Source organism: Acaromyces ingoldii (genome assembly GCF_003144295.1).
Source record: "Acaromyces ingoldii strain MCA 4198 unplaced genomic scaffold FA10scaffold_3, whole genome shotgun sequence".
In the NCBI taxonomy this organism is placed as follows: domain Eukaryota; kingdom Fungi; phylum Basidiomycota; class Exobasidiomycetes; order Exobasidiales; family Cryptobasidiaceae; genus Acaromyces; species Acaromyces ingoldii.
The window spans coordinates 2,727,298-2,746,285 of NW_020290249.1; the positions used below are offsets into that span (position 1 = coordinate 2,727,298).

At 57.0% G+C, this 18,988-nt stretch overlaps 8 protein-coding genes across 8 annotated transcripts; 2 read left to right on the top strand and 6 right to left on the bottom strand.

Annotated features, from left to right (window-relative positions):
* Positions 1–604: 604 nt before the first annotated feature.
* Positions 605–4,856, top strand: FA10DRAFT_286564 (hypothetical protein; the record flags this gene model as incomplete). The annotated part of the gene is made up of 3 exons (XM_025524081.1): positions 605–1,738; positions 1,801–1,881; positions 1,947–4,856. 3 exons carry the CDS (start codon positions 605–607, stop codon positions 4,854–4,856), a joined length of 4,125 nt encoding a protein of 1,374 aa, XP_025378090.1.
* A 1,570-nt stretch (positions 4,857–6,426) lies between these two features.
* Positions 6,427–7,341, bottom strand: FA10DRAFT_267321 (hypothetical protein). Its single transcript, XM_025521862.1, has 6 exons — positions 7,119–7,341; positions 7,008–7,061; positions 6,952–6,954; positions 6,768–6,789; positions 6,672–6,684; positions 6,427–6,609 (listed from the first exon to the last, which is right to left on the bottom strand). The coding sequence occupies exons 1-6, from the start codon at positions 7,270–7,272 to the stop codon at positions 6,541–6,543; spliced, it is 315 nt and encodes a 104-aa protein (XP_025378091.1). The 5' UTR covers positions 7,273–7,341; the 3' UTR covers positions 6,427–6,540.
* Positions 7,342–8,233: 892 nt separating this feature from the next.
* Positions 8,234–10,103, bottom strand: FA10DRAFT_126448 (hypothetical protein). The gene is made up of 2 exons (XM_025517957.1): positions 9,405–10,103; positions 8,234–9,310 (listed from the first exon to the last, which is right to left on the bottom strand). Exons 1-2 carry the CDS (start codon positions 9,867–9,869, stop codon positions 8,363–8,365), a joined length of 1,413 nt encoding a protein of 470 aa, XP_025378092.1. The 5' UTR covers positions 9,870–10,103; the 3' UTR covers positions 8,234–8,362.
* An 871-nt stretch (positions 10,104–10,974) lies between these two features.
* On the bottom strand, positions 10,975–11,476 carry FA10DRAFT_267324 (hypothetical protein). The gene has a single exon (XM_025521863.1). It carries the CDS (start codon positions 11,268–11,270, stop codon positions 11,034–11,036), a length of 237 nt encoding a protein of 78 aa, XP_025378093.1. The 5' UTR covers positions 11,271–11,476; the 3' UTR covers positions 10,975–11,033.
* An 8-nt stretch (positions 11,477–11,484) lies between these two features.
* Positions 11,485–13,346, bottom strand: FA10DRAFT_272177 (dihydroxy-acid and 6-phosphogluconate dehydratase; the record flags this gene model as incomplete). Its single annotated transcript, XM_025523120.1, has 3 exons — positions 11,485–12,651; positions 12,719–13,156; positions 13,218–13,346. 3 exons carry the CDS (start codon positions 13,344–13,346, stop codon positions 11,485–11,487), a joined length of 1,734 nt encoding a protein of 577 aa, XP_025378094.1.
* A 384-nt stretch (positions 13,347–13,730) lies between these two features.
* On the bottom strand, positions 13,731–15,178 carry FA10DRAFT_302087 (Malate/L-lactate dehydrogenase). Its single transcript, XM_025525059.1, has 4 exons — positions 14,924–15,178; positions 14,739–14,855; positions 14,481–14,659; positions 13,731–14,406 (listed from the first exon to the last, which is right to left on the bottom strand). Exons 1-4 carry the CDS (start codon positions 15,072–15,074, stop codon positions 13,789–13,791), a joined length of 1,065 nt encoding a protein of 354 aa, XP_025378095.1. The 5' UTR covers positions 15,075–15,178; the 3' UTR covers positions 13,731–13,788.
* Positions 15,179–15,276: 98 nt separating this feature from the next.
* Positions 15,277–16,487, top strand: FA10DRAFT_267328 (short-chain dehydrogenase/reductase SDR). Its single transcript, XM_025521864.1, has 5 exons — positions 15,277–15,648; positions 15,715–15,886; positions 15,943–16,167; positions 16,217–16,295; positions 16,366–16,487. The coding sequence occupies exons 1-5, from the start codon at positions 15,375–15,377 to the stop codon at positions 16,405–16,407; spliced, it is 792 nt and encodes a 263-aa protein (XP_025378096.1). The 5' UTR covers positions 15,277–15,374; the 3' UTR covers positions 16,408–16,487.
* Positions 16,368–18,564, bottom strand: FA10DRAFT_275373 (putative MFS quinate transporter). Its single transcript, XM_025523263.1, has 4 exons — positions 17,901–18,564; positions 17,328–17,829; positions 16,907–17,242; positions 16,368–16,840 (listed from the first exon to the last, which is right to left on the bottom strand). The coding sequence occupies exons 1-4, from the start codon at positions 18,357–18,359 to the stop codon at positions 16,446–16,448; spliced, it is 1,692 nt and encodes a 563-aa protein (XP_025378097.1). The 5' UTR covers positions 18,360–18,564; the 3' UTR covers positions 16,368–16,445.
* Positions 18,565–18,988: the final 424 nt, after the last annotated feature.

Sequence of the window (18,988 nt, forward strand, 5' to 3'; positions counted from 1 at the left end):
GCAGGGCGGAGCCTGTGGAATTTTTTCGCACGGCGGTCAATTGGAATCGAGCCCGGCCCTTTTAAGCCATGGGGCATCGCTCTGGCTTCTCCCTTTCCCAGAGGCTCGCACTCTGTGGACGTCAGCATGCGAAACACTCAGTCTCCCGATTGAGCAGGCTTACGATAGACCTGGGCCTCGGGCGCTAGGTACACGAGGGAACGAAAGAGGGGTGCGATTTCGAACGAAACAAAGCCGAAAAAGGGGTAAGGGCGACGAAAACACAACACTCCGCCGCCCTTGGGCCACATCATCGCTCCTGCGGAGCCCGTTGCCCTTGAATTGTGCCGCTGTCAATCAAACGGCGGCGGACCTTCGCTCGCTTCGCGTGCCAACCCACTCTCTCTCTCTGTACTCAGAGTCGCTGACCGCTTCGTGCGTCGTTCCTCATTGCCGTCTGCGTTGACATCATTCCCTTGTGGTCCCTCCGAGTCTCCCTTACCCCCTCCTTTCTCATACCGTCGCCCTTCGTCCATTTTTTTGACGCTGGCGTTTGCCTATTGCTCCTCCGTCTCGCCCAGGAAATCTAGCGTCAGAAAAGGCCTGTGGCTACATAACGGCAGGGATGCAGGCGCATGAGGCTCGCTTGCCTGGTGCTCTGACATCGCAACAGCCCAATACACCCACCTTGGGCCATTTTCCAACAGAAGCAGCTGGGCAGATGCAATCGGTGTCGCAAAGGAGCAGCCTGACAGGGAGCCAGCGCAAGGCAAAGGATGAGGGCAGACAGGCGCCCAAGGACGAGCTTAATCTGCCCTTACCCCCTCTGCATCTAGACTTCAGTGTGAAGGGCGACGGTTCGCGACCTCTGTCATGGCAACGCTACCACCGCCTTGGGACCCTTCAAGATGCTTCGGCAGCCGTCATTGGCAAAGGTGGCTTTGGGACCGCATACAGGTTCAACCGCGATGATTCCTTTACGCCGCCCGAAAGTCTTTCGTCGACGAACCACAGCAGCGACCAGCCGAGCATTGCGTTTCACGGCCGCAGATCCCACCAGCAGCATCGCTCAGACGAGGTTGATCCAGCTCTGCTTCGAAACCATCAGCCACAACAGCTGCCACACCATGGCATGGAGGACGTCACCGATCTGCGAAGGATGGCAATCTTCAAGACGTCTGAGGAGGGGATGCCTGTCTCTTCGTCGAGGGCACACTACACGCACTCGGCACCAGCATCGCCCATTTTGCCTGCACACCCTGTCAAGACTGGCCTGGCGAGGTCATCCAGCGGTGGACAGGCACAACCGCGGTCTGCTAGGGCGCCCGCCGTCATCGTCGTCAAGGTGTGTCGCACACCCACGAATGGATCCTACGACGAGCTTCCAAAGACGGGCTTCGGCCGCCACGAAGCAAAGACGGCTGCCCAGGAAATTGCAGCGGGCAATCCAGTGGGCCAACACACGAGAATTGTTCGAGGCGAGGCCAGACTCTTGCGCTACCTCCAACTCATGCACTCCCTTGAAACGTCCCACCTCGCACACCGACCACGGCTTCCTATCGTCAAGCTCCTCGCCGACCTGGCTCACGGTGACTACGACGATGGCCGTAATGGCCCACCGGTGCCTCGGCTCCTCGTCTTTGAGCGCCTGGTCGACCTCGACGCCGAGCTGACTCCCAAGGGATGGGCTCGAGGTAAGCAGCTGTGGACCATCGAAAAGGTCGAGAGCGTATGCAAAGATGTCATATGCGGTCTCAAGGTGGGTCCCTACCTTTCTGTATGCAAAAGCTTGGTGCTGATGCGGTCCCCTTTCCTTTGCAGTTTCTTCACGACCATCACATTGCCCACGGTGATCTTAAACCAAGCAACTTCATGCGTGACGCCAAGACGGGCCATGTCAAAGTCGGTACTGGCCTGGCTTTCTTCGTGGTACTCAGGACCTAGACTGAAAGCCTTCCTCTTTACAGCTCATCGACCTCGGTGCCTCACGAAGGTGGGTCCGGCTGCACAACGCTGAGAAGGAGCGCACGTCGGCGGTCGAAGAGTTCGACTGCGCGGTGCGTGAGGGCGTCGTCGAGCCGCAATTGCCGGGCAGCATCGTCTGCGAAGGACTCGGCTCGCTTACCGGCTCGCCACACTTCATGGCGCCCGAGGTACTGCTCCAGGCAGGCCGCTACCTTGCTGCTGACGGCATAGCGCGGAATCTCCTCGATGACTACTTTGTCGACAAGAGTCGCCTGCCGCCCGTGCCCAGTGCCCGTCTCTTCGATGCGGCCGTCGACGAATTTCGGAGAGGGTGGGGCACAAAGGCAGACGTCTGGTCATGGGGCTGTTCCGTCATTTCCCTCCTGCTGCGGACACTGCCCAAGGATGAGAGGCCAAGCTACAGCACGGCATGCCCCTTTGACTTCTCCTTCGAGGTCAACTGCGATGCACTGGAGCCTATGTGGGAGCTGCACGAGTCGAATGCGACGCTGCCTCGCTTTCACCAATGGGCTCGCATGTATCCGCTGCGTATCATGGAGACCATCTACCAGGGCATCAAGCTGCCACACTATGCCGCCCTGCTGTCGCCGCCTCTGCGAGAGGCACTGCAAGCTTGCTTTTTGCTCCAGCTGCCCAGACCGTCGTCGTCGGATATTTGTGCCTTCTTTGAGCAGATGGCCATCCTTCCCTCTACAACGGACAACGGTGAATACGCCATCAACGAGCACCACCGGCATCACAGCCTCTACCAACACGAGCAGCAGCTCCCCAATCATCTGATCGAAAACCGAGCAGCGTCACCTGCACTGCTGAGTCCATTGTTCAGCACCCATCTGCTCGCCGGTGTGCGCCATCCAGGCAATACATCGTACGTGTCGCATCCGGACTCGATCCATAACATCGATCTGGCTTCCTCAGTTGGGGGCATCTCGGAGCATCAGCAGGCACCTGCGACCGGCGCCTCGGCTTCGGCGATGATGCAGTCTCCCATTCGCCCAGCGCACTCGCTCTACAACCGGCCTGACCAGTCGCAGAGTCAAGTCGCACTGCCCTCGCCCGCCCTCCGGCCGGGACCGACGACGGACCCCTTCGCGCGCTATACGGGTCGCTCCCCAGTCACCACAACCGTTGGGCCTACTCGCAGCCCTATATCTGTAGCGCTTCCGCTCGAGATGCAGAGTCAGCACCAACACCCGCAGGAACACCAGCACGATGAACGAGCACAGCATCATCCGGCGGCAGATAAACAGGTCTACCTCGATCCGTTTGACGAAGAAGATCGCCGTCGATCGCTCCAGGTGGCTGGGACGACAATGCCGACAAAGTCGGAAAGTCAAGACCGTCCCCGTTCACCTTGCCATGATATCTCTCCAGATCAAGCCATGAGCTCGCCACGATCTCCAGACCAGAAACATAACGAGATATCAGCAAGTAAATCGAAGGAACCACAAGAAGAGCAGCTGCAACGAGTTGTGGAGGAGGAGAGAGAAGAGAAGGAGAAACCGATAAGGCCTATCGAGACCCCTTCGACGCTCTTCTCGATTCCCCAGGTCCAGCCGCCAGACGATGACAGCGAACAGAGTGGAGAGGTCAGACATCGAGATTATGCCAAGGAAACTACGGCAGAGAGGCACAAGGAGCCCCAGAAGGAGCAGCAATACTGCGACATCAATTTGCGTAGTGGCGAGAATTCGGTGCTGCCGAAGAGGGAGCCGGCTAAAAAGAAGTCAACAACACTTCTCAAGTCTCTCCTGCCCTTTCATAAGAGCTCTGGCAGCCATCGACTGTCGCAGTTTCCCACGTCAACGCCATGGAAGGAGGGCGACAGGTGCGAAGTAGAGATGCTTGAGGAAACGTCAAGTGCGCCAAGACAGGGGACAAGAGATGCTGAAATGTCATTCGTGGCAGAGAGCAGCGGCATCTTGGCCCAGGAACAATCGATGAACTACTCGCAGCCGTCCGAGGACCAAGAAGGACGATCAATGCACTCAGACGGTGGCGCCTTCCATCCCCCTCCGCCCATTCTGGTCCCTCCACACAAGCGTACGCAAAAGGAGCGCTCCTCTCGTCGTCCAAGCGGTGCACCTGATCCGACGTCGTCTTCGGAAATGCCGTTACAGCAAGAGACGAATGCAACAGAGCAGACCGATACTGCTGGCCCAAGTATCGTGAAGTCAATTGCTTCGCAAGTGAGATCGACAAGCAGTCCGATCGAAACATCTCGTAGCAGGTCAAATACTGCTTTGAGAAGGTCTAACCAGTCGCATCAGCGTACGGAGACGTCCGAGACGCCTGCATCCCCAGCCTCATTGACGATAAAGAAATCGTCTCGACTTCGGGTCTCTAGGAGCTTTGCCTCCATTCAAGAGGCGGCACAACACGCTGGCCATTTCATCAGCTCAGCGCTGGCTCCTGGACGATTGTCAAAGCCGAGCCCCCCTAAATCTTCATGCATGAATGCGGCCTCTTCAACAACCTCGCAAACTTCCTCGAGGACAGGGACAGCCTCTACTTCTTCGATGGTTTTGACTGCGGCGGGTCAAGCCTTCGATGCTGACCAGGTAAACGCGGACCTGGAAGATTCCCGCTCGTACACCGCAGAGGTTGGCGCTTCAGAAGAAGTATTGGCCCCTGTCGTTGACGGACAAGCAACTCCTGTCGCAGCCCCTCTTGTCAGCGACTCTCACGCTTCCATCGAGCATCGTGCAACGACCCTTACCTCACCCACCGCTCGAAGCCACCCAGATCATAATGAGGTCGGCTGCGGCGGCGTCGGTGCTTCAACGTCGTCTTCACCTTCTTCAAACACTTCCTCGACAGGCGGAAGAAAGGCGAAGACGTTCAGTCTCATGTTTCTCCGCAGCGCGAGCCACAGCAAGAAAGCCAGCTAGTTTATCGGATTGGGTGAGGCTATTGAGGTGGGCAATCTGCGTGCCTCTACCCGTCTCTTTGTGACCAGTTCTGTACTTTTACATGCACCTAACGACCTGCTTCATCTATCTACTCATGCTTGGGCGCTTTCTGCTCCTTCCCCTCGAGTCCCTCCCCAATCTGTGCCTTCGTGCTGTCTCTCTTAATACTATCCACTCTTGCCATGGTGCATTTGCGAGGGCAACTGTCTGATCATGCCACTTGCGCTCAGAACGGACCGTATCAAGATAATTCAGACAAAGAGAGGGACTTGCTTTGACTGATGATCAACAGCAGCCTGATACAGTGCTCGTTTGACGAGGCCGCGCACGAAGCCAACAAAGATCTCCTGATCACCTTGTGCGACGAGATCATGGCGGCGTACGCATGGCTCATACTTCCTTACTGGATCGGCGATTCCGGCGATTCCGAAGGACGACTGCGCATGGCGGAGAACGAACGACTGCCAGTGCTGGTGCCACAGTCCGAGCACTGTCGTCATTTCAACATCAGATTCCTTTTCAGCGTCACCGCCAGCTCGCGCGATTTGTATATTTCTTTCCATGCTTATGGTCTCCGCCGTGTCGCCACCCCGCTCCTGAGAAAGAAAAGCCGCAAGGTCAAAACAAAAGGAAAGAAAGGGGAGCTCGACTGCCCCCGCTGTCCGTGTGTGTCCTTGAAACGAGGAATGCCCCTTCACTTTCCTCCACCTACACCACCACGACGCCACCAAACCCCCCCCCCCCCCCCCACCCATCTACACTCGAATCCCATACGTGATTTCCCCCTTCTCTTCCCTGCTACGCCCCCGAGACCCATTGCACTCCCCCACGCCTTTGGGTGCCAGCAGCAAGCCACCCATTTGGAGGGAGAGGGGATGAAGGGGCGCGGAGGGGGGGGGGGGCACGACGGGAACGTGCGTAGTAGGTGATCTCAACCTCTGGCACCCAGCCCGGCAGACGATGCCTGAGGTGCTTGACGGTCCACCATCGGACGGGATGGGGAAACGGAGGGCTCATCTGCCAGCCGCCAATCGGCTCAATGAGCTCATGGCCGATTATGGACTCTGTCTGGTGACGCCCCTGGATCTGGGCACGTACGAATTCGACAAAGACAAAGAAAAGGAGTCGACCATCGACTTGGCTTTTGCCAGCAGCCATCTAGAAGGCCGCGTGGAGCCGCTTGCCGTCCAGCTCTACGATGGCAGGACCATGGAAGAGATGGAGGGTCCCCCCCCCCCCCCCATGAAGGTGGACACACGCACCGTGCAGTTGGACCGTGTTGCGGACAAGATCGAGGCAGTGGTGAGGAAAGGCATCCAAGAAGCGAGACGACGGACTGGGTACACGGATCTTTCTGTACAACGACATCCTTACGATGTCCTAGTAACGAGGGCCAGGCCGCGACTTCTAGCTCTAGCTATTGAAGAGTGAGGCCCTAACAGCAATTCATCGATCACGATCCATCCATAGACGTCTTTGGGACTTAACACAGCAAGTTCTCTCCCTTGTACACCGGTAGTATTCAGCGGCCTCCACATTCTCACGTGTACGCGAAGACCTAAGAAAATAAAATATAGGGCATAGTTTCTCGTCGCCATTGGAAAAAGGGTACCTCGTCGTCGTCTAGCATGTCGTTCTCTCGACTCTGGGACCGTACATTTGCTTAGAAGCACTCTCCGAGGAGCTCTGCACAGCAAATATCTTCCAAACAACAGCAGGCACACGCTCCGAGCTGTGAGAGAGAAAGAATGAGTGCCTGGGGCGAAAGAGAGGAAAGAAATGCGGGAGACTCACGCAGCAGGCGACGCTAAAGATGAATAGTCACGAGAATAGGCAACACTGGTGATCAGCGTTTGCCATTGAGAGCAGCAGTGCGGCAGAGACACTCACCAGGGACCGCAGCATCCGTGCTGAAATTGCATCGAAAGTCAGAGAGCAGAGGCAGAGGGAGGACGATGGTGTCAGCAAATAGGATCGCAACCGAGATTCAGTCTCTCTTCTGTGCATGTGGTGCTTCGATCGACCATGTAGCTCTCTCCGCCTTCGACGTCTTCACGCTTCATCTCACCTTGTCTGTTGGCTTCATGCGTCAGCATCCCACCAGACTAGAAGCAGCAAAGAAGGACTTACCCTTGGCGCTGGCCTGCTTCTGCTGCAGCGGAGTCATGTTCTGACCTCCGTACTCTGTTGTCCGATCTGTCAGTCTTTTGCAGTCTTGCTCCGCGGGCAGCGTTTACTCACGCATCTGGGGCTGTCCACCGTAGCCCTGAGGAGGGCCGCCATAGCCACCCTGGGGGTAGGCGCCCTGGGGGGCGTAGCCCTGGGGCTGCTGGGGAGGGTAGTACTGGCCCTGGTTCTGGGGAGGTCCGCCGCCGTAGTACTGGTTAGCCGCCATGGTGGATCGGTAAAGCTCCGTTGGGTGTTTGTTTGAGTAACGTTGAAAAAGAGGGGCAAGAAAAAAAAAGGATATCTAGAAAAACCAGATGGTGGTTGTTAAAAGACGGAGATCTTCTTCGGAGCGTCTATCGTAAAGACTCAGACAGTTAGGAAGGGGGGACACAGCCCTTGCCAGAGCGCCCCCCGTTTCTCTCTCCCCCTTTCGCCTGGCGGCCGTCCGGAGTTTTTCTTTATTTCGTCTGAGAGCGCGCGCGCACGTACCCATCAGACCGACAGTACAGTCACACTAGCTAGAGCCACTAGCTACTACGTACTACAAAGGTCTGAATCGCGCATGCAGCCTTTTTTCCCCGTCCTCTTGTCGAATCGACTACACGCACCTACGTACTGGACAAGCACAAGAGGAGGATGCAGCGGCTTGGGGCAGATATCAAAAGAGCAGCATGGGGGATACAATTTGCCCGTAATCGATCGACGCACCGTTTCATCACCAATTGATGTAAGAGAGGAAATGGAATAGTGATATGGGCATTTCGATATGACTGGGCCCTCGGCCCATGCTGTTGCTAGCCTCGCCTGTCATTCATTCTCTTTGATATTTTTTTTTTCTTTTCAAAAAGAGCTGAGGATAAACGCTAATGTTCAAAGTAGATGCGAGCGGCAGATCAGCTAAGGCAGGCAAGAAGCCCCCTCTCTCTCACCCGCATCTGCCGCCGGCCGCTAGCAGCCAGCGCTTGGTTCATAGCACTGGAGAGGCAAAGCCATCGTTGACCCCATTCTCAGGGACGCTGAGGACTGCCAAAGGTGTCATTCCACGACTGGATGGCTGAATCGCTCATCCGCAAGGTACAAATGAGGAGAAATAGATCTGAGAGCGAGATATGGACAAGGGAAGCGAAAGAGAACGTCACATGTCTGTAGAGACGTAGAGGAAAGGAGCTGTTTTTTTTATACGTGTGAGGTCGATATAGCGTCGCCGTGAGAGAATAAAGAAAGATGCCCTGTCCCGAGGAAGGAAAGAGGGGGCCGAAGAGAAGTTGGATATGGTACAAACGAAACGCAAGAGCTAATAACGAGAGTGAATGTATTCAGGCAACGGTGGCCGAGGGGCGAGCGGCGCTGAAGGATGCGGCGCGGGGACTGGCGCAGAGCTTCGACATGGCTTCGCGGCGGGTCCTCGCGTTGATCCTGGCTGCAAAGTTGTGGGCTTGGAATTCGGTGGGTGGTCCACGAGGCTGGCGAGAAGGCTGAATGAGAGCACCCTCGACGGACGAGACGCCGCTAGCGTTGGCTGCCTTGCTCTCAGCGGCAAAGGCACGGGTGCGGGGGGCTTCTCGAATCGAGATGGCACGAGGTGTTACCTGGGGCACCTTTCGCGAGGGATCGACACCGCTGAGACGAGGCTTGCTGGCTCCATTGGGCATTGTGGCACAGATGTCCTCTTCGCTCGTCTCGGGCGATTCGTCGTCGCCGCCATCGGAGCCAGAGCTGCGGGCGCTCTCGCTCTTTTCCGACTCGCTGTCGTCGACGACGATCGACGGTGTCTGGTTGCGAGCGAATGACGACGATTGCGAGCGCCAAGACACAGCAGCATCGGCGGCCGCTGCGCTGGCCTGGCGCTGACGACGATTGTTGTTGTTGTTGTTGTTGTTGTTGTTGTTGTTGTTGTTACTGGGTGAGTCAGAGCGCATCGTGGGAGGAGATGCTCGGCGGTGGGGCTCCTGCTGCTTCATCATGTCCTCGAGCGGGGCAGACATCGACTGCAGCTGTTGCAGGTAGTGAAGGCGCTGGAGAAGGAGCTGCTGTTGCTGCTGCTGCTGCATCTCCTCTTCCACCTGCTGTTGCTCGACGAGCTGAGCGTAGCGCTGCTGCATCTGGCGCTGGCGGAGGCTGGCTTGGATGCTGGCCTGGGCTGCTTGACGCTGCTCATGGGCAGAGTAAATGCCCTGGCTTTGCTGCTGGTTCTGGCGCTCATGCTCCGCCTGCATCTGTGCCAAAAGCATGCGCTGCTGCTGCTCCTGACGCAAGAGCTCGAGCTGTGCGAAGGGGGTGTATCATGTGAGTATTTGTTGGTCTTCTTTTGCCTTGTGATGTGTACGGGAAAAGCCAGGCCGAGAAGTAGACACTCACCTGCTGCTGCTGTTGCTGCTGTTGCTGCTGCTGCTGTTGCAGGAGTTGGTTCTGCATCATCTGCGCCTGCTGCATCTGCCTCTGCCGAAGAAGCTGAGCCATGTCATGCGACTGGGGCTGGCCTTGAGCGGCACCGTAGAGGGCTGCGAGATTGCCTCCTTGGCCGTCGTTGGTGGCTTGCTGCAGGCGAAGGGCAGCGAGCTGCGTCTGCACATCGTTGATCTGCTGCTCGGCGGCGGCTTGCTCAGAAGCAAAGGAATGCGCTCCCCCGTGGTGGGAGCCAGGTGACATGTTGCGACCACCAGGTGTGAAGACGGCAGCATTGGCCTTGAGCAGGCCGTTTGGCAGGGGCGAGCCGCCTCCTTGCTGCTGCTGCTGCTGCTGGGAAAAGTCGGCCTCGAAAGGCGAGCTGGAGCGAGGTCCTCCGGTGCGAAGACCTGAAAGGAGCTGGGCACGAGAGCTCATTGTTGAGGTATTCGTTGGTGTAAAATCGAAGCTCTGGGGTCGGTGAGAGCGTTTGGTTGTAAGGTCGAGGCGATCCTGAAAGAGTCAATCTTGTGATGGAAAGCGTCGATGTGCAAAAGACCGGTCCTTTGCAGGGGAGTTAGCTCCTCTTTGTTGTTGTTGTGGTATTGTAAAGTGGTGGCTGCTGTCAAGGCGAGCCGAATAAAGGAGCTGGCTGGTATAAAAATTCGCTTGGGTCTATTGATTCGTTGTTCGACGACGGGGCGCTCAGCACCAAGGATGCCAGAGTCGAGACGAACAAAGTTGTTGGAAGACAGAAGAAGTCGGCTGGTATGTGTGTGCTTGTGTGTGCACGAATGAGATGAGACGCGGAGATCTAAGCGTGGCTTGAATGACTGACTGCTCCTCAACCGATCGATTGATGGATACGCCTCTGGCTGTGTCTCTGTATGTGTTTGCGTGTGAGGTTGTCCAGCTCGATTGGCTGGATAGAAAGTCGATGTGAAGGCGAGAAGCGAAGTTGTATACCGAGACAAAGCGTTTAACGAAAAGGTGAATGAAGAACACAGTTGCTAGGCGAGAAGGGAGAAAGAAGGCGACGAGCTCGAAGGGCGAAAGACGAAAGAAGAACAAGAAAGAAAAAAAAAAAAAGCCAGACCCTCTGGCCAGACGTCGGCGAAACGTACGAAGTCGTGTGTTGACGAAAGGGTAGTCGAGACGAAGACACAAGGAAGAGACACGGGCCTGATGGAAGAACGAAGAAAGAGATGAGGAAAGAGAGAAGGTAAGATGAGGAGAAAGAGGGAAACGCTGAGGGAGAAAAAAATAACAAGGGCGCGCGCAAGGCAGTGAGGAGGCAGGCCGGCAGGCGGCGGGCAGGGACAGACGGACGGAAATCAAAACCCAGGGCGTCCCTCGTTCGCGCCCGTCGACCTGCATCTGTCGCGGGCACCTCGACAGTGTCCGGTTGCCACCAACAAACTCTACTATTTAAAACTCATGTCTCCAATAGTGTAGCCTCATTTCAAAAAATAGCAACATATTTGACAGCAACTGACCGTGTGCTCGTCGAAGAGTAGTTTAATTGAGTCGCGTCCACGAGGTACCCCTCCTTGCAGCGCACCACTGCTGCTCGGGAGGCCCTCACCGGTCTTTGGTAAAGGCTTACGCAAGGAACACAGCTCCGTCTAAGGTGGAGCCCAGCGAGCAAGAAGTGAGGGCAACGAGCGCCAAGTCTGAGATGGTTGTCAAACCAGGCTGAGAAGAGCGGCTCGCAACTTGCAGCGGTGCTGACCTAGCTAGGTCGACGACGGAAGCCCACGGAAATTGGTGGGGGACCCGGGCCGTCTTCCTCTTCCGTGCCTGAAGACCAAAGAGCGCCCTGTATGTGTTCCCACACATACTGTCTCCCTTGGCTGTCGCCCCCGCAAGGTTATTGCTCAGTGACGTCGGGCACCCAATATCCAAGCTCCATGCCTCCAGCTTTCTTTCTCACACACGCAGTCCCGTGACCCAGCACTTTCCGAGGGCGCAGCGCCGTCGGTGTTCAATGTCCGATGCAAATAACGAAGAGGTACCGTGTCTTGATCACTGCATTACTGGGGGGTTGTTTCTGCTATCCTAATGTCGAATCTGAGCCGCCGTCTGCGGTCAAGAAGTCAAAGTCGGCGCCTTTGTGGGCCTGCAAAACGTGCTCTTTGTACAGCTTCCTGTAGCCTCTGCCCTTGACCCTGAGCCTCCCTTTGCCGTGACTGAGCTTCCAATCTGCCAGCCTCTGATCATACTCCTCCTTGCCAATGTCTAGGTGCAATCTCCTGGCCTGCACGTCCAGCTCGATGAAGTCGCCCTGCCTGACCACGGCCAGTGGTCCACCCACGGCCGCCTCTGGTGAAACGTGAAGGACGATGGCTCCATTTGCCGTCCCACTCATCCTGCCGTCCGAGATTCTTACGATGTCCTTGACGCCGCACCGTGCAAGCTTGGCGGGGATGGGCATATACCCAGCCTCGGGCATGCCCGGGTGGCCGACAGGCCCAATGTTCTGCAGCACCAGCACGCTGTTCTCGTCGACGTCCAAGTCCGGTGCGTCAATTCGCGCAGCCAGGTCGGCCGCCGAGGAGAAGACAACGGCTCGCCCTCGATGCCGGACTAATCTTCGGTCGAGGACGGCAGACTGCTTGATGATGCAGCCCTGTGGCGCGAGGTTGCCAGTCAGGACGCAGAGGGCCTCGGCAGCAAAGACGGGGTCTGACAGCGGCCGGACGATGCCCTGGGGATAGTCATGAAGCGGGAATCTGTCCAGCTCCTCGCCGAGCGTCGAGCCCGTCACGGTTTTCGCGTCTAGGTGGAGCAAGGGTCGCAAATAGGAAAGAAGACGCACAACGCCGCCAGCTGCGTGCAGGTCCTGCATGTAGTTGAGCCCGCTCGGCTTGAGATCGACGAGCAGGGGCGTCTTGCGGCCAATCCGATCAAAGTCTGCGAGCGTCAAGTCGATGCCCGACAGTCGTCCTGCAATGGCGAGAAGGTGGACAACTGCGTTTGTGCTGCCACCCACGGCTTGGAGCACCGTGATGGCATTCTCGAAGCTTTTTCGCGTCAGGAAAGTCCGCGGCGTCGAGGCCGACCCGGCTCGGGCGGCTTGAGCTGCGAGTTTGCCAGTCTGCTCGGCAATGCGCAGCCGCGCCGAGCTGTTGGCGGGTGCGGTCGCACTCCCCAGCGGTGCGATCCCCATCGCCTCGGACAGGCACGCCATCGTCGAGGCCGTCCCCATGACCCCGCATGTCTGTTGGGCGACTTGGTTAGAATCTACAGCCCGAGAAGGGTATCGACACCAACGGTCAGTAACTCACGCCAACGCTGGGGACCAGCTCGTTGGACACTTGGGCGATCTCTTCGATGTCGACGAGCCCGGCTCGATGCTTTGCCCAGTAGCCTCTGCAGTCCGTGCACGCGCCCACGCGCTCGCCTCGGTGCGAGCCAGTGACCATGGGACCCACGACGAGCTGAAAGGCGGGCACGACATCGGCCGATGCGGCGCCCATCAGCTGCGCTGGCACCGTCTTGTCGCAGCCGCCAATCATGACGACGGCGTCGAGTGGCTGGGCCTTGAGCATCTCTTCCGTGTCCATCGACATGAGGTTGCGCAGGTACATGCTTGTGGGCGCAGCAAACGACTCGTGAAGCGAGATGGTGGGAAAGGGGATGGGCAAGCAGCCCGAGAGGAGCACGCCGCGCTTGACGGCGTCGATCAGCTGGGGCATATTGGCATGGCATGGGTTGAAGCCGCTCTGCCATGGATACCTATTAGCAATGGACTGCTTTATTAACATGGCGAGAAGTGAGACTCACACCAGTGTCGATGATGCCGACGATGGGCCGGTCGAGCGCATCGTCAGAGTAGCCGGCGCCCTTGATGAAAGCCTTTCTGAGAAATAGCGAAAAGTCAACGTCGCCGTAAGTCGTAAGCCCCTTTCTCATTCCCTGACGCGGGTCTCCGCTCGCTTCTTGCCCATCCAGCGGCTGATGGCTAGGCCCGCTGTTGTCCCCCCCTACCGTCACCATCGTCGTGTCGTCAACGTCGAGCAAACGTCGAAAGGGGAAGGGGAGCCAAAATTTATAAGTGGGGGCTATCGGACTCCTCCATCGGCTCTTTCCGTCTGCAGCTGTGGGAGGCGTTCCTGTGTGCACTCCAGCACCTCCCTTTCCGCGGCTTAAGCCGCACCCAGTGGCTTGGCCTCGAGCTGCATGAGCCATTGTTGCACCGCTGCTGTCTGCTCAGTGGCTCTGGCTGCTCTTCTCATGTGACTTGCTCGCAACATTCGTCGATCTTTTTCATGCTGAAAATCACACGCAGACGCGTAAGACAGGAAAACATTTTGCATTCGTCAAGATGAGGCACTCCTTTTACAAGAGACTAATTTCAGAGTAGCACCAGATGCGGTGAGCCAGCCTTGTCTGCCTCCTGGTTGAGGACATCAATCTCGGCTTGTGTCCAAGTGATGCCGTTCTTTTCCCGCTTCTTGGCCTCCTCGGCCTCGATCTCGCCTGGGAAGTAGATGCGCTGCGTGTCCGGCCTCCTGTCAGAGCCCACGACGCGCTGGTAGAGGTAGTCGAGTCGCTCCTTGAATTCGTCGAGGGACATGAAGAGATCAGGCTTGATGGCGACGAGAAAGTGGCCCACGTCGGCCGCCTTTCTCGGGTGGTACGGGCTTGTGACGTGTCCCGCAAAGGCTGAGCCAGACAGCACGCCGCTGAAGACGTCCATCATGATCGAGAGTGCCGACCCCTTTGGCCCACCCATGGGCAGCATGGAGCCCTCGAGCGCAGCCGCTGGGTCCGTCGTGGGTTTTCCCTCGGCATCAATCGCCCAGTCGTCGGGAATCTGCTCGTTTCGCCGCTTGGCCTTGTAGATTTTGCCGCGAGCGGCCACAGAGGGAGCCATGTCGAGCACAAAGTCGATACCCTTGTCTCCCCCCGGCGCACCACAAGCGATGGGCGAGACGCCCATGAGCTTCGACTTGCCGCCCCACACGGGCAACTATGATGGTGAGACCCGTTCAAGTCAGCTCTTGAGTCTCATTTACTGAGCGGAAACACGCGGTTGGAGCTCACAGCAGGGGAAGAATTGGTAAAGACGAGACTCATATAGCCCGCCCTATTCGCCTGTCGGACGAAGCTGGCGCTCATTCCAAAGTGGTTAGAGTGCTTGACCGAGGCCATGCCGATGCCAAAGACCTTGGCTGACTCGATGCAGGCCGACATGGCCTTTGTCGCCGCCAGGAAGCCAAAGCCTGTTAATTGTGCGTAGAAGACAAATCAGCACAGCTCAAGCAAGTAGCACTCAGGAGGGACAGCGTGAAGGATACAGACCATTGTTTGCATTGACCTGATGGACGACGGGCGTGATCTGCTTGACTTCGATGTTGGCCTTGGGGTCCAGCACACCCTGTCGCACTCTCTCCATGTAAGAAGGGATCCGATTGGTTCCTGCGACCCACGGGCTCTTGTCAGCATCTATCAGAAAGATGTAAAGCTTATGAATAGGCTTTACGCACCATGGGTGTCGACGCCGTGCAGGTCTGCCTCGACCAAGCATCTGGCCACGATTTCAGCGTCTGCCTTCGAGGTGCCATTGCCAACGAGGACGCCCTCTACGAAGCGGCGTGCCGCATCGGGAGCCACTCGGCGGAGTTCCTCGGTCGCCATTGTTCTCTCCTTTGAGCTTCACTCTACCCTTCTCTCTCCTTCCTCTGTCTCTCCCTTCCTCTTTATATCCCAACGGAGAATAGAGCGGAAAGAAGATGGAAGGACCCGGAAAGAAAAGTTTAAAAGACGGCCGTTGCCCCAGATGCAACACGGAGAGATGCGACTTTTGATCGGAATTAGCCGTTCCCCCACTCCGTCGATCCGCGAACAGATTGGGTTGGGCAAGACAGGTGGACTCTAATTTACCTTTTGTTTTTTAGGCTCGTCCTTCTTCTTCTCCTCGCCATGGCAGCATCGACAATGACGGATGCACTCCCATTTACCAAGCCAGGCGTCGCCATCGTGACAGGCGCTTCGTCTGGCATTGGGCGCGCAGCAGCCATCAGCCTCTACCAGGCGGGCTGGTCCTGCGTCTTGTCAGGCAGAAGGGATGTCGAGCTCCAGGAGACGGCACGGCGAATGGAGGCTGCTGGCCTTGCTTCGGACAGCCAAGCCAGTATTTGCTGTGTGTGTGGCGATTTGACAGCGCGGGGCGAGATTGAAAGACTGTTTAATGAGACGGTCAAGACTTTCGGTGAGTCTCTGTTCCTTACCAGCCTGTGGTGTGGGGGACAGGCAATTGAACGGATCTCTCTTCCAGGACGAATCGACCTGCTCTTCAACAATGCAGGTGTCGGAAATGCAAAGGTGGCCATGGAGGATATACCATTTGAGGACTTTCAGTCGCTGCTTCAAATCAACGTCGCAGTCCCCTTTCGGTGCACACAGCTGGCGATCAAGCAGATGAAAGCCCAGGTGCCCATGGGCGGTCGGTGAGTGTCTTGAAGATCTGCAGCAGAGAGCTCGAGGATTCACAGTCTTGCGTCAGGATCATCAACAATGGCTCCGTCTCGTCAGTCACACCCCGACCCTTGTCGGCCCCCTACACGCTTTCCAAGCACGCCATCACCGGTCTCACAAAGTCGACGGCCCTCGACGGAAGGCAGCACAATATCGCGTGCACGCAGCTCGACATTGGAAACGCACAGAGCGTCATGTCGGACAGCAAGACCGGTGGTGTCCTCCAGGCCGACGGAAGCCTTCGACCGGAACCGTGAGTAATATCAAGCCTTTTGAGATACACTGGCCCTGACGATGCGTAGGGTCATGGATGTTCGCTACGCCGGGCATGCGGTGGCCTACCTCGCCAGCTTACCGTTGGACGTCAACGTTCTAAACCAGGTGAGTCTAAAGTTTCGGTAGGCAAAGGACGAAAATGTGTAACTAAAGCTCATTGCTCATTCTCTTGAAGACTATCATGGCCACAACAATGCCGTTCGTTGGAAGAGGTTGAAATTGAGAATATACAGATGTAGAGTAGTACTGCCAAATTTATGCGGCATCCCTCGTCGACAACGAGGTGAAGCCTGCGCCACCCTTCTCTTGCATGCCCTTGTCCTTGCCTGTAGTATGGCCATCGATAGCCTCGTTGTTGCCGAGCGCGGGGAGCTGCTGCTGCGCTCTTGCCACCTCTTCGGGCACCTTTTCCCTGCCATTGCCCTCGAGGTCTCCGCTGATGGGCTTCTTGGACGCCATGCCGATTTTCCACCATCGCTGCTCGAACAGCTCGTCCATGCTTTCCAGACTCCGGCCCGACGTCTCTGGGATAAAGACAAAGATGTAGATGGCGGCGAGCACGCCGATGCAGGTCCAGAAGGCGAAGAGTCCCCATCGATCGAGGGCGGCGAGCATCGGCTGAATCGCGCGGCTGCTTCCGTATTGGTTGGCTGCGAATAATGAGCAGAGAAGTAAGCGCATACTCGGTGACGAATTGGAACACAAGGGCGACGTACCAAAGTGGACACACATGATCAGCGAAGAAGCCATGGCTCTCAACTCCATCGGCCAGATCTCAGTGCCGATGAGGTACTGGATCGTGTTGAAGCCCAAGGCCCAGCCGACGCCCGACACGAAGATCATGACGATTGCTGCAATTGAGGCCCGTTGCTGTCCTGCCGACTGGGCCGCGTCCTCGTTGGGATCCACCGTGCTGAGGAAGATGGCCAGGTACAGGGCGGCAAGTGTCTGGAGACCGATACCGATGAAGACGGACCTCTTACGACCCAGGAGGTCGATCAGGAAGAACGCACAGCAGAGGCCGGACACCAGCTTGACGATGCCAAAGATGCCTGAACAGGTCCGAGAAGAAACGTCAGCAATGGGGGGGGGGGGGATCAAACAGAAGAGCGAGGAGAGGCAGGGGGCTAGACTTACCAGTAGTGTAGAGAGAGGCATTTGTCTTGACCCCGACGAGTTCGAAAATCTTTTGTGCATAGATCGTCAAGCTACCGCCGCCGGACCACTGACCGAGGATCTGAATGCCGAAACCGATGACGATGAGACGGTAAAGATTGGCGGAACGGGCGAACAGGTGCTTGAAAACGGTTGCGTATGTGTGTCCCTCCATGGCTTGAGCCTCTCGCTGGCTCTCCTCGAGGATGGCGTTGAATTCGTCTCTGAGGTACGGGTGGTCACTTGGCATGTTACGGTACCAGCTGAGTGTGTTGAGGGCTTCGTTGGTCTTTCCCCTCTTGACGAGAGATCGCGGCGACTCCTTGACGAGGAAAGTACCAAGGAAAAGAAGGCCGGCGTAGACAAAGTTCAAGCTCACAGGCACCCTCCAAACTCGGGCGCTCAGCTTGGGGAACCCTGACTGAGAACCCAGGTTGGCAAAGTAGGAAAGGGTGATACCGAGATAAACCATGGCGGAAAACACCTAGTGCGATTTGGATTCTTGTCAGCTGTGGTGTTGCGGGACACGCCATGACACAGAGTATAGTTTCTTACAGTGACGGCGAGACCACGGATGGTCCTGGGCGAAATTTCTGAGAGGTACGTTGGGCAGACAACCGAGAAGCCGCCAATGCCGATCCCAGCCACGAATCGGCCACCGTACGTCTGTCCGAGGCTGCCGGCCGAGGTGATCCAGATGGCAATGCCAAGGATCCAAAGGAGAGAGCAGAGCCGAATAGTGTTGAGCCTGCCGAGGCGATCGACAGCGAAGAAGGCGAAGAGAGCGCCAGGGATGTTGCCGAGCTGCACCATAGAGACGACATTGGACTGCGCAGAACTTTTATCGTCGACATTGAACTCAGTCAACCACGCTTTGGACGCGGTGAGGCTGCCAATGAGACCCTCGTCAGTGCCTCGACCGAGGCCGGCCAAGCCAATGAGAAAAATGGTGGCAAAGAGACGCCAGTTCAGCGCCTCGCGCGGCGTGCTTTGGATATGGTTCAGCAGCGGCATGTCGTCGATGAGGGGGCGTAACTGAGACGATGATGGAGAAGGGGAAGAGAGAAGACACAAGCAGACTTATTAATTAGCCCAACGGCAGGCCCTCTTGCCTCTTGCTGCTGGAGGAGCCCAAGGGGCAGGCAATTCGCTGAACTGCAAAGCAGATGGACGTGGGGTCGGCAAAGGTTGCTCATATCCTGGGCGATTGAGTGCGCATTGAGGATAGCAATAATTAATTTCCTTGCCCAGGCTTGCTAGACTCGCAGCCTAGCCGCGGGTCCCAATATGCGCAGGAGTCGGCAAGTGCCTGAGTTCCGTCGGCATATTCACCGTGGGGGAAAAAAAGGCACTATCGTGTGCAAGTTTGCGCGTCTTCCTGACCCTCGCCAAGCTCACTGCACCAGAGCGTTCAACTCCAGAATTTCTTCGCGGGGCCCCTCGGGGGCGAAAGGGCCGACACTTGCTTCCTTCTGATCAGGTCCAGGTGAGGCACCTGCACGCTAGTACTGAGAAACGACGACAGCACTAGCGTGTAGTACCTGTACTTGGACACACGATTTCCCAGCAAAGTGGATGAACTATGTTCCTTGTCCCTGGCCTCTCTACATGACGGGGGTTTGCGCCGCCCTATTCTGGGGAAT